Source organism: Simochromis diagramma, unplaced genomic scaffold (assembly GCF_900408965.1).
Source record: "Simochromis diagramma unplaced genomic scaffold, fSimDia1.1 OVJJ01000590.1, whole genome shotgun sequence".
Taxonomy (NCBI): domain Eukaryota; kingdom Metazoa; phylum Chordata; class Actinopteri; order Cichliformes; family Cichlidae; genus Simochromis; species Simochromis diagramma.
Window position 1 is genome coordinate 1,169,313 of NW_024387057.1, and position 13,092 is coordinate 1,182,404.

General features: G+C 40.8%; 1 protein-coding gene across 1 annotated transcript in view; it reads right to left on the bottom strand.

Annotated features, from left to right (window-relative positions):
• LOC120741899 (alpha-2-macroglobulin-like) overlaps positions 1-11,343 on the bottom strand; it is a 34,134-nt gene extending 22,791 nt beyond the window's left edge. The window contains exons 1-6 of the mRNA XM_040045003.1: positions 11,297-11,343; positions 3,664-3,749; positions 3,334-3,514; positions 2,998-3,154; positions 1,651-1,703; positions 1,282-1,302 (exon numbers count right to left, since the gene is read on the bottom strand). Coding sequence (XP_039900937.1) covers positions 1,282-1,302; positions 1,651-1,703; positions 2,998-3,154; positions 3,334-3,514; positions 3,664-3,743 — 492 coding nt within the window. The 5' untranslated portion in view covers positions 3,744-3,749; positions 11,297-11,343. The remainder of the gene's footprint in view (positions 1-1,281; positions 1,303-1,650; positions 1,704-2,997; positions 3,155-3,333; positions 3,515-3,663; positions 3,750-11,296) is intronic.
• Between the last annotated feature and the right edge of the window lie 1,749 nt (positions 11,344-13,092).

Genomic DNA, 13,092 nt, shown 5'->3' on the forward strand with positions numbered 1-13,092 from the left:
GTTTGTGTCATCACTGGTCTAGTCCAATCACCTTCTCCAGCCTTTTCCAGGCCAATCAGCATTCATAGCGCAGACTTTAAATCTCACTGTGCATCTGTTTTTCTCCTTTGCAGATGCTGTTGAGCAATCCAACTCATCCCCATCCCCACCTCTCATCACTCAAGCTCCATTCAAGACACCTTCATCTCCACCACCAGCGTCTAAGCTCCGATTTATTCAGCAATAAATCATGTTCATTCTTGCTAATAATCTGTCCTCACTGAAACACAGGCAACAGGTGGAGTGAGAGAGACACGGAGACATGGCTGGGGAACAGGCAAAAACATGGAGACCGAGACACGACTGGGAAATTGAGAGCGAGAGACAGAACTTAACACACCTAACCAGACATGAAAGACTGCACGGGGAGGCACAATAACAAAGGAGATGCTGGGGAGGAAACAGAGACAAGACCAAGAGAACCCTAAAGATAAGAAAACTAAAGCGACTTATGAACATAAATATAAACAGACAGAAACTCCACAACTAACACAAGGAAAATGGAAAATGCTGGGCAAAAAAACCCAGGATCATGACAGATTATACAGTGATAATGATCCTGTGCAGATGCAGATTTTTGCTCACCTCAAGGCTTCATAATGGGATTTCACAAATTTAGAGACAACATCACAGCAGCTACAGACATCTTTGATGCTGTCTATGATTTTTCAGCCTTTTTAAAAACGGATTCAATACTTGAGCTATTCTTACATTCTACTTATAATATAATGTTGTATAGCTTCCTAAACCTCCTGACCTTTTGGTATATTCTATTTCTTCCATTTAGTTCCCATCTTTCCCACCTTCATGTCACGCACTGAAATTGGAATGACTATAGCCAATGAGTGCCCTCAGTGGACTAATGTTTGAAGCTATACTTTTAGTTTTCTGCTAAAGCACCATGTTCTTCTCTATCCAGCTTTGATATGTTATGGTGAAGGTTAGGCTCCCTGTTAGCTGTTCTTCTACTTGTTTGTATTGTAATTATACAAAATAGTTTAATTATCAGTGCTGTGTGTTTAATGTAAAGGTGTAAGAAATAACCTGACACAATATATACTGTTTATATATCAACAAAAACCACGGTAAAACACTGATATCAGAATCAGCATATAAATTTCAGAGTTGCTGCACTTTGTTGTGCTGTTGGCTTTAAGGAACGTTTAGATCCTTAACAAATCTATTAGATTTACATGCTGAATGTAAAAAAGAAAATAAAATGATGTGTGGATATTTTCTTACCTCGAGTTCAATGATGTTGCACTAAAAGGCAAAAAATCAAAACAAACAAAAGTGAGAAAATTGTTAGAGGAAATGATTTTCTCATACAGTGTCCTACCAATGTCTCTATCCAACTGCAGGCTTGGTAGAAATTCAAAAATATTAAACACGTAACACAATTGAACATAAAATGAATTTCAACAGTATGTGATTTTTTTTATGTTATTTTGTATACTCCAAGTGTTTGCTTGTTAGAGTTATCACAGAATAAGTAAAAAACAAATTACTAAACACAGACAATACATTGTACTATTGATTTGTTAGTGCAAGTTGACTGATAAACTCAGAGTGATAAAAGTCAAGGAGGAAAGGAGAGACAGCAGCACTCACCAGCTGACTGACAGGTCTCAACTTGGGGTCCAGCGCAACAACTCTGAAATGCACTTTGGAAGAAGTTCAAAGATTTTACACCTTAATAAGTAATAAATCCTGACCAAGAAATGAAACTGAAACATTCTCCAACATCATTACTGCCAAATAAGCAGTAGTACTAACATCATTTTCTCTTTGCTTCTATTCGTAACAAGCTTTAAGTAAATTAAATGTGTATATATTTTATATTGTTCATCCTCATATCCTTTGTAGAGGAAAAGCGTGAAATGGACATGGTGGACTGCCATGTCTATACACGCCTTGTTGTGATATCAGGTTGCAGCAAAAGACTTTCATAAAGCCCGGAGAGCACTTTAAAAAAACACAGCAGAAGAGAATCTGACTTCTCCGAAGCAAAATGTAAAGAAATGATAGCTGGCTTAAACAGTGTCAGAGTTTAAAGAACTTTATAGGACAAATCAGAATATTGAGTTGTAACCTAACAAAAGGCCAGTATTAATGTTAATGATGTATTTGCACCTTCAAACTGTACCAGACTTTCCTGACAGCTACAATAAGAGGATGCAAACTCATATATGTTTGTGAACAAGGGGTATCTTTGCAGAAATAACAAAAAGCCAAACTTCAGTCAGCTGTTATGTTTTGTCTGTAGTGCTTTAAGTCAGTCACTTTATAAACTGTTAAATACATTTAATAGGTATTTTTTAAAATAATTTATAGTTAATAAAAATCTGCATTGTGAAGCAGCATCCATGAATTCTGTCAAGGCTTCTGGATTTATCATAGAATCATAATGCTGAACAATTTAGAAAAACAGTTTGTAGCATATACTTGTTCAGACTGAAGGCAGAAGGTGTTTTAAAAAAGCAGAACAGTTTAAAAATTTAAATCTAAGTGTTTCAAAGACAATAATGTGTTTCAAAAGTGTTGGTGACACAGAGAGTGCTTGGATTGTGCAGCACTGCTGTATTTTTACACATTTTTATTTATCTATTTAATGTTTAGATTATTCTGAAAAGAAAACATGAATGAATGAATGTTTGCTGGAAATAGTTTTGGTGATTTGTACAAACATGGCCAGACTAACTTCAATTCACATTTTCAAAACTTGCTCAATAGTTTGTAATTATCATAGTTCAGCTTGACATGCCATCAAAATATCTGGAAATTATAGAAATAAACGTTTTTGTTTTTGAGTGAAAGGGACGTGTTCATGGTGGAAGTTCAATACGCCCCAGGAAAGGGGGGGGGGTCTCCCAGCAGCTGGGGGCAGAAATACTAAGAGGCTGAATCTGTATCAGAACAAGTCCATCTAGCTCTGATGGGTCATCAGCTCACTCTTACCTGTTTGTCCAGGGAGGTAGAGGGGTTTATCCGTCTGGATGAATGTCCTGGCCTTGTAGGCTTTGATCATGACTTTTCTCACTTCTTTTGAGTGAAATGTATCTCCTCTTAACTCCACCTCAATATCCAGAATCTTTTCTCCTTCCACTAAAGGAGCCTTTAAAAAAAGTGTTTTAGAGAATGAGGCGCATTATTTATTTATTCTTATATATTTATAAGAATAAATAAATAATTGTATGCTGTGTTTAAAATACTTGATTGTATTCACCTGCAGTCTTTTTTTTTTTATATATTAGAAATTACCAAGTGAATCAAAACCCATCTTAGGGAGCTCACCTTAAATTGAGTACAAGTATGAAAATCTTCATTGGATGTATGTGTGAGCAGGGTTTTATTCTCCTCTCTGGACATCAAAGTGACAGTCATGACCACAGTCTCACTGGGCTGCAGAAGACTTGCACAAAATTTGGTCTCAGCTCCAGCTTCTATAACTGCAGGAATGGCCACCAGGTACTGCCTGCAGACACAGACAGATGAACGCATAAAGCACTGACAAAGAAGGAAACCCCAAACCAGTGCTCGTGCAAACTTTAACTACAAATGTTACACACAAAGTCACAAAGCAAACAAATTCTATTTTTCTTTATAAAGAACACTTAAACTTACGGTTCAGCCACCGCTTGATCCACACACATCCAGCTCAGGAGGACACTCAGTGTCCATGTCAGAATTCTTGAACAGCCCATGACTCACTGCAAAGATTTTCAGAGTCAGCGTCTGTTAAATCGACACCCCCTCAACCCCCATGCCCCTCCCACTTAGCACAGATACCAACACCCATGACCAGCCCCTTCTGTTCGGTCTCCAGATATCTTAAAAGCACAAAAAGTTGGTCATGCAAAAATTCTACAGGTCAAAAAATTCAAACAATTTTAAGATACTTAAGATGTAGTTTTTTTTTTTTATCCACAGACTTGTTTAGCACCAGGTGCTGTCTTCAAAATTAAAGCAAGTAGTAGTTTTTTTTAAGTTTTTAGTTTTCAAATGTGTATTCCATTCTATTTATGCTAACACTGGAGAGAGAGAAGAGTTATTTTTTGTAAGTATTGATGTTTTCCTAATATTTTACCAAAATCCAGGAAGGAAATGTGGTTGCAGTGAGTGAAGTGTTGTAACAACTACTGATCTGTAATGGCATTCTGAAATAACAGATAACATACATAACATACATATCACAGACGTGATACAGAGTAACACCATGAAGATGCTGACTGAGTATGAAACACAGGATGATCGCTGTGTTGTGAATTAGGGGGCAGGGTTTAATAAGAATATTTTCTTCTTCCTGCTCCTTTTCACACATGGTTGTAGTGTTTTTTGATAGAAAGTGTGGTTGGTTGGTTTGAATTGTTGTACCAAGTGTGAAATAAATAAATAAATGAAAAATGAAATGAAATGAAATTATGAAGAACATGTCATAAATTAGTAGAAACGTCACCCGAGCACAAAGCACTGTAAAAGTTCCACAAGTTTATTTACAGATTTAGGCAAGAGGGAACAGAAGCAGTCAACAGAGCAGGCATTTTTGGCTTTTGACTTCCAGTAGTGGCATGCACACATGTGAATAGACCTCACAGGTTCAGGTTTCGCGGCAAGATTTGCACAGAAACAGGTATTAATACAGGGCATCCATGCTGTTCTCCTAAGAATTTCATGGCTTGCTCATATACACCTAGGGCAGGGATCAGCAACCTTTAAGACCCAAAGAGCCATTTGGACCCAGTTTCCACACAAAAGAAAACACTGGGAGCCGCAAATACTTTTTGACATCTAAAATGAAGATAACACTGTATGCTTTGTGTGAAAAACTAAGGTGTGTTGCTTATGAAATCCATGAAGTGCTACAGAGAAAAATATATTTTATTTAATAATAATAATGATAATTGATTGCATTTATATAGCGCTTTTCTAGGCACCCAAAGCGCTTTACAATTCCACTATTCATTCACTTTCACATTCACACACAGTTGTAGCCACAGCTGGCCTGGGGCAGACTGACAGAAGCGAGGCTGCCATATCGCGCCATCGGCCTCTCTGGCCTCTATTTATGTAATTAACACATTTTTAACGAAATATAACAAAAGGAAAGACACCCAGCTGAACTAAAATGATCCATGTAGCAAACAAAAACTGTTGTGAGCCGCCAGCCTTAACAATAAGTACTAATTAAGCACTTTCAATACATTAATTTCGTGACAATCGCCTTTGGGCTTTTGAAGCCTTGACCTGGCTTTTGAAAAGTAATTGGAAAAAAAGTACCATGTTGCTAAAAAAAAAAAAAAAAAAAAAAAAAAAAAGGGAAAATAGATATTTGCAAAATTCTGCCTAAATATGTATTTTACCTGGTTAATGTGTGTGGCGGGGCGTGGTCTGCAGCACCGCTCCAGGGGACTTAACGTCTGTGCTCTCTTGTGGTGTTATCTGTTTAAGTATATCCGGGTTTATGCTGAAAGGTGTTGGGTACCGGAAGTGAGAAAATAAAGGTCGAAGTTGTTTGCTCTACAAGGTGTCGTCTCTTTCCCTACCGAGAATCACGACATGGTGTCAGAAGTGGGATGGTTGTAAGTGCCTTATCATCGGGGAGTGACAGCAAGCGACTTTGGGAGTGGTAAAGAGTTTTCTCGAGACGAAAGATGTCGGACGAAGAAGCGGGAGCTAGCGCAACAGTTACGCGGCCTCGCACGCCACCGCCCCACCAGCGAGCTAACGGCGGCTACAATGCTAACGCTAACCTACCCCCGAATGCCACTTTCACCATCCAGCCCCCCGAGCTGTTCGATTTCTCGAAGCCACAGCAATGGGAAAAATGGATACGGAGGTTTGAAAGATTTCGACTCGCAAGCAACCTACACCTTAGCTCCGAGGCTAACCAGGTGAACACTCTCATCTACTGCATGGGGGATGAAGCAGATGATATCCTCCGAGGGCAAGCTTTATCGGACATACAAAGGCAGCAGTATCAAGCAGTAAGAGACACTTTGGAGATGTACTTTGTTCCCAGGAAAAACATTATCTACGAGAGAGCCCGCTTTAATCAGAGAACACAGCAAGCTAATGAGACTGTAGACTCGTTTGTCACTGCACTTTACGCTTTAGCTGAAAACTGCAGTTATGGTGCGCTGCACGATGAGTTAATAAGAGATCGCCTCGTTGTGGGTCTGAAGGACACCAGCCTAGCGGAGAGACTTCAAATGGACAAAGATTTGACGTTAGAGAAAGCGGTTAACCAAGCCAGGCAGTCGGAAGCCATCAAGAAGCAGCAGTCGGACATCAGAGGGGAAAATAAAATGGAAATAGACGCTGTGTCAGCTAAGCACAAGGAACAAAGGCATTCAACGTTCAAACCCCGTGGAGATCGCAAATACACATCAAAGGACAAAACATCTAATGGGAGATCATGCTACAGGTGTGGGAAAACCCCTGTACATGGTAAAGATCAATGCCGAGCGAAAGATGTATTTTGTCACTCATGTGGTAAAAGAGGTCATTTCAGTAAAGTGTGTAAATCTGTTAAATCTGTGCATGTGATAGAAGCCGAAGAAAGCGATGTTACACCCGTGTTTCTTGGTTCTGTAGATGTAGGCTCAGATCCTTGGTATGCAGATCTCACTATCAGAAACCACAAGGTCAGATTTAAGATAGACACAGGAGCTGACGTATCTGTTATCCCTGCCCAGACGTTTTACAGCATAAACCAGAACGAGACAGGGTTATGCAAACCAGATAGACCGTTGTTTGGTCCGAGTGGTTCCCCACTTGACGTGTTGGGTATGAGCAGAGAAACACTTTGCAAAGGTGAACAGGGAATACAGGAAAATGTGTACATTATCAAAGATTTGCACGTAGCACTGTTAAGCAGGCCGGCAAGCGTCAAGCTGAACCTAGTGTGTAGAGCCGACAGTATTGACATGAATGTGCTGCACGAAAAATACCCGAAACTGTGTCAGGGTTTAGGCTTAATGCAACAACCTTATTCAATTAAGTTGAAGCCTGAGGCTGTGCCTTTTTCCCTGGCCACACCAAGACGGGTCCCCATTCCACTGTTAGGAAAAGTGAAACAGGAACTGGAAAGAATGGAGTCCATGGGAGTAATCAGCAGAGTAGCAGAACCAACGGAGTGGTGCGCAGGAATGGTCCCGGTGCCAGCAAAAAACGACTCAGTACGTATTTGTGTTGACCTCACCCACCTCAATGAAGCAGTGTGCAGAGAAAAGTACATCCTGCCTTCGGTTGAACAGACTCTAGGTTCTCTGGCGGGAGCTAAAGTCTTCAGCAAGTTGGATGCAAACAGAGGCTTCTGGCAGGTTCCATTGTCACCAGAGTCAGCACACTACACGACATTCATTACACCCTTTGGGCGCTTCTACTTCAACAGACTTCCTTTTGGAATAGCGTCTGCCCCAGAACATTTTCAGCGTAGAATGTCAGTAATCCTTAATGGGCTGCCAGGCGTGGTCTGTCACATGGATGATATTCTCATTTGGGGACAGGATCAGCAGGAGCACAACGCCAGACTGCACACAGTGCTCAGTAAACTTCAAGAGGCCGGCGTCACACTAAACATGCAGAAATGTGAGCTGAGCAAACAGGAAGTGAAGTTTCTTGGACACATCTTGTCTGCGGAAGGAGTGCAGCCTGACCCAGACAAAATTAGAGCAATCTCAGAAATGAGAGAGCCATCAAACGTCAGTGAAATGCGCAGCTTTCTTGGGATGGTAAACCAATTAGGCAAATTTATCCCAGGACTTGCTGAAAAAGATAAGCCCCTAAGAGACCTGCTCTTGAAGAAAAATCAGTGGGTTTGGAGCTGCGCACAGCAAAAAGCATTCAAGCAGTTGAAAGGCGATCTGACGTCAACTCCCATTCTTGCACTCTATGACCCAAACAAAGAGTTAAAACTGTCTGCAGATGCTTCCTCCTATGGACTGGGAGCAGTCCTATTTCAAAAAGAGGGAGAGCAATGGAGACCTGTTGCATATGCGTCTCGTTCTTTAACGGAAACAGAACAGAGGTATGCACAGGTGGAGAAGGAGGCGCTTGGATTAACATGGGGGTGTGAAAGGTTCAAAGATTTCCTCATCGGGAGACACTTCTCCTTAGAGACTGACCACAAGCCACTCATCAGCCTGTTAGGCCAGCAAGCCCTAACCGAGCTTCCACCCAGGATCCAACGATTCCGCCTAAGGCTTATGAGGTACAGCTACACCATCTCACACACTCCTGGTAAAGCACTCCTCACAGCAGATGCACTGTCACGTGCACCCGTTAACCAAGACCCTGATTCAAAAGCTACAGCTGAATTTCTGGAAGACACAAATATTTATGTGGATGAAATTGTCAAATGCATGCCTGCTACCTCGACATACATCACACAGGTAAAAGAACAGCTAAAAACCGACAGCATATGTTCAGAGGTCATGACTTTTTGTCAGAGCAGCTGGCCAGAATACAGCCATCTCATAGGCCCAATCAAAGCATATTGGCCACACAGAGAGACCTTAACTGTACATGACAATCTGCTACTGAAAGGCACCAGACTAGTAATCCCCACTGCTATGCGCCACTCTGTCCTAAGTGCCCTACATGAGGGGCACCAGGGAATGTCTAGATGCAGAGAGAGAGCCAGAGAGGCAGTGTGGTGGCCTGGTCTGAGTGGGCAAATAAATGAACTTGTGAAAAACTGCACCATTTGCATCAAAGAGCGTACTAACCCAGTACAACCTTTAATGCCGAGCCAACTCCCGGAGAGGCCATGGCAAAAAGTTGGTGCAGACCTTTTTACACTCAATGACAGCAACTATGTGCTTTTGGTGGACTACTACTCGAAATTTGTGGAAGTAGCCAAACTTACCCCCACCAGATCGGAAGATGTTATAGTACACCTAAAATCTGTCTTTTCCAGACATGGAATTCCAGAGCTTTTCTACACTGACAACGGACCTCAGTTTTCAGGACAACAGTTCAAAGACTTTGCAGCAACTTATGGGTTCAGACATGTAACAAGCAGTCCTAGATTTGCACAGAGCAATGGTGAGGCTGAGCGTCATGTCCAAACTGTGAAAAACCTGCTAAAGAAGGCAAAAGACCCATATCTTGCACTTCTAGCTTACAGAGCAACACCATTGGCTAACGGATATAGCCCGGCGCAACTACTGATGGGACGGAGACTGCGCACGCCAGTTCCCCAGCTTCCTTCCCTGCTCAATCCCAGCCTGCCCAATAAGAATACAGTGTTGGCAAAAGCGAGAGAGAGAAGGGCGAGGGACAGTGATGCGTACAACAGGAGACATCGGGCGACTGAACTTCCCCCACTCGCACCGGGGCAACCAGTGTGGATTACAGACTCTAGGCGTGAAGGGACGGTCCTCTCCTCTCACTCCACACCCCGCTCCTATATGGTTGAGACTCCTTCAGGAGCCATCAGGAGAAATAGACGTCACCTCCAGCCATTGCCAGAGTCCACACCAAAGTTACAGACCCCATCTACCCCCGTCAGTCCCAGAGAAAATACCCTGCCAGCTCCCAACCTATCGACGTCTACAACTCTGACTCCCAAGACGGAAGTCCCAGGTCTTGTCAGAACTAGAGCTGGCAGAGTTGTCATAAAACCACAAAGATTGAACTTGTGAGATTAAATAAAGCAAAGCATCTCGAGTTAAAAATAGAGTAGCTATGTTTCTGCAATAGGTTCTAAGAAGCAACGAAAGTACAGTTTCCCATATGCAGTAAATGTTTCAATAAGTTGGTGTTTTCTGCGAAAGGAGGATGTGGTGTTATCTGTTTAAGTATATCCGGGTTTATGCTGAAAGGTGTTGGGTACCGGAAGTGAGAAAATAAAGGTCGAAGTTGTTTGCTCTACAAGGTGTCGTCTCTTTCCCTACCGAGAATCACGACACTCTATGCTGTTGTTGGTGTGTGTCGGGCTGTGAGCTGAAAAGCTACAGCCGGCTGTATGCGTACAGCAACCGTGTGTGAAAAGTGGTCAATAAAGAGAAGCTGAAAAGCGTGTTCATGGAAACATCGTCGGGTCTGCCGTGGTATGTTTACAATGGGACTTCTGCTCCTGAACCTCTGCGAACAGCGTCTGCAAATCGGGGCTGTACGAAGTCACTTTCATCTTTATGCAGGACTGTAAGCTGTCATCTGTGAGGCGTGAGCGGTGTTTGTTTTTAACATAGTTCACGGTGGAGCTGCTGACATAATGTGGATCCGAAGATCCATAATTGGCCTACCTGGGGTTGAAAGTCTCGATAAATGCATGTCGTTTCGGCGGGTATGACGCTTATTTTGAGCGATGAAAAAATAATAGAATATAATTGTATTTTTATATTTCAATATCACAATAATCTTCTAATTTAGAACTACAAGTTAAAAAAGAACTAACATAAATAAAATACACTTTAGCTAAATACTTCTAATTTATTTGCCGCACTATAAGGACTACAGACGCGCATGCTGCCGACCCCTGACCTAGGGTGATGCCCTGCCTGGTGCTGGAAGAAGTGGTTGCTTATTTGGTATCTGTTACTGAAACCAAGGCTCAAAGGAGTCCAGGAGGGCAGGCAGGATGACTGCAGCTTGAATTCATCACTCCATAAGATGTGCTGTCACTAATTTTTGGTCCAGTTCTTGAGTAATTGGCATCCCTCAGCATTTGAAGTTTGAACTTCCTTCTTTCTCCCTGTGACCTCCCTTGGACCTTGAGCTAGCAACACACTGTGTGACAAACTGCACACAAACAGTTTGTGTGTTTGCTGATGTTCGTTGAGCTGATAGAAGCATTGCATTTGAAATGATTTACCACATGTTACTCCCTTTGTGTTTGCTCGTCTTTAGTAGTGCTATCTAGATGCTGAAGTACCGCAGCTGCAACTTTTGGACACCATTGTTGTACAAAAAAATAAATAAACAAAAAAAAAATACCGTCCCACTTTAACCCCTGACTACAGCACCCAGTTTTGCCTCTTTTTATGCGACATCCGCTGACTGCCTTTCATGTCTTACTGTTTAGGCTCAAATCGGTTTGGTATTTGAAGGCCTACAGTGACATGAAATAATAACTCCCCTCAAATGTGTTAAACCAAAAGTAAGGAGTCTATTTTAAAAATGTAAGTAGAAATTAAAGACACTGGTTTAAAATGTAGGGAGTGAAATTAAAAAGCAGTCAAAAAAGACAACTACTCAAGTAAAGTACAGATACCTGAAAATTCGACTTAAGTACTGCAACAAATTTTTGTACCTTGTTACTGTCCACCTCTGCTCAGGGGGCTGCCTTGTGAGTGTCTCATGCCATTTTTCTATTTACTCTTCTCTTCATACTTTTGGTCAGTGCAGAAAGAATGTTTAACTGCAGCTATCTGTTCATTCTGACTTTTGTAATATGTTGTTTGGCCTGGATACACTTCAACTGGTTGGATAGCGCCCTACCGGGTCTGTCACTATGCATATAAAATAAACTTTTACTTTTTCAAAAGCTGATGTTCAACTATGTCAAAAGGAGGTCAAATGCAGTCCAACTGTTTATTATATAATTTAGTTTTTTGTTTTGGTATTTAATCCTAGGCATACAGCTGATCTATTTCTTTGATTTCATTAGCTCACTAAAGTCATTTTGTGTTGGTGTTTTTAGTTTTTATTTATGTTTACCGAATAAGACATATTTTGCGCTCTTAGAAAGCCCTTTAATGTATCCCAAAGTACCTGGCGAGAGATTTTTTGTTTTGGTTTTTTCCACAATCCTTTCAATCTTGGCTTTTTCACTGTGCCTGTTATAAGTGTGTGTTCATATGTTTTCATTGGTTAAATTTAATTTTAAAAAAAATATCTCTCAGGAAAAAAAAGAGTGTGGATTGTTATCTTTTGCCCCTCTTCTTTACATGAGATTTAAAACTATTGATAATGGGTTTTAAAGAAGCTCTAACACTCAGATCCTATCAGCCTCACACTGTGTTTCTATTTGCTTTAGTCTTATTTGGTCTTGATAATCTGTCTTTACGGGAAAAAGTTTTTTGTTTGCTTTTCATTTTGGGGGAGGGGAGGGGTGCATGTTTAAACATTGTACAGTCCAAAGTTTTATAGGTTATGGAAAATTTAAAAAAAAAACAACATTTCTGTTATTTTTAACATCTGATATTTTATGACAAGAAATCAGAAACTTTTTGTCATTGAGCTAAACTGTTGCCCCAAAGAGCATCTCTGAATGAACAATACAACAAACTCTGAAGCTAATGGGCAACAGTAGTAGAAGGCCGCACTGAGTGCCACGACACGAGGCTATAGTTTGCACAAGACTTGGACAACAGAAGAGAGTGAAAATGTTACCTGCAGAGCACAATCAGCTGTATCCTTCAGACAGTAGAGTTAGAATTTGATTTGATATAGACAGAATGTAAGCATGGATCTTATGGAGGGCCAGGAGTGACAAAATGAATTAATTAATTACACCGTTCATTACAATTGGAATTAATTCCTGGTGATTTTAACATCTATGTTTGCTGTGAGACTGGAACAGTAGTACAGGGAGTGCAGAATTATTAGGCAAGTTGTATTTTTGAGGAATAATTTTATTATTGAACAACAACCATGTTCTCAATGAACCCAAAAAACTCATTAATATCAAAGCTGAATGTTTTTGGAAGTAGTTTTTAGTTTGTTTTTAGTTTTAGCTATTTTAGGGGGATATCTGTGTGTGCAGGTGACTATTACTGTGCATAATTATTAGGCAACTTAACAAAAAACAAATATATACCCATTTCAATTATTTATTTTTACCAGTGAAACCAATATAACATCTCCACATTCACAAATATACATTTCTGACATTCAAAAACAAAACAACAACAAATCAGTGACCAATATAGCCACCTTTCTTTGCAAGGACACTCAAAAGCCTGCCATCCATGGATTCTGTCAGTGTTTTGATCTGTTGACCATCAACATTGCGTGCAGCAGCAACCACAGCCTCCCAGACACTGTTCAGAGAGGTGTACTGTTTTCCCTCCTTGTAAATCTCACATTTGATGATGGACCACAGGT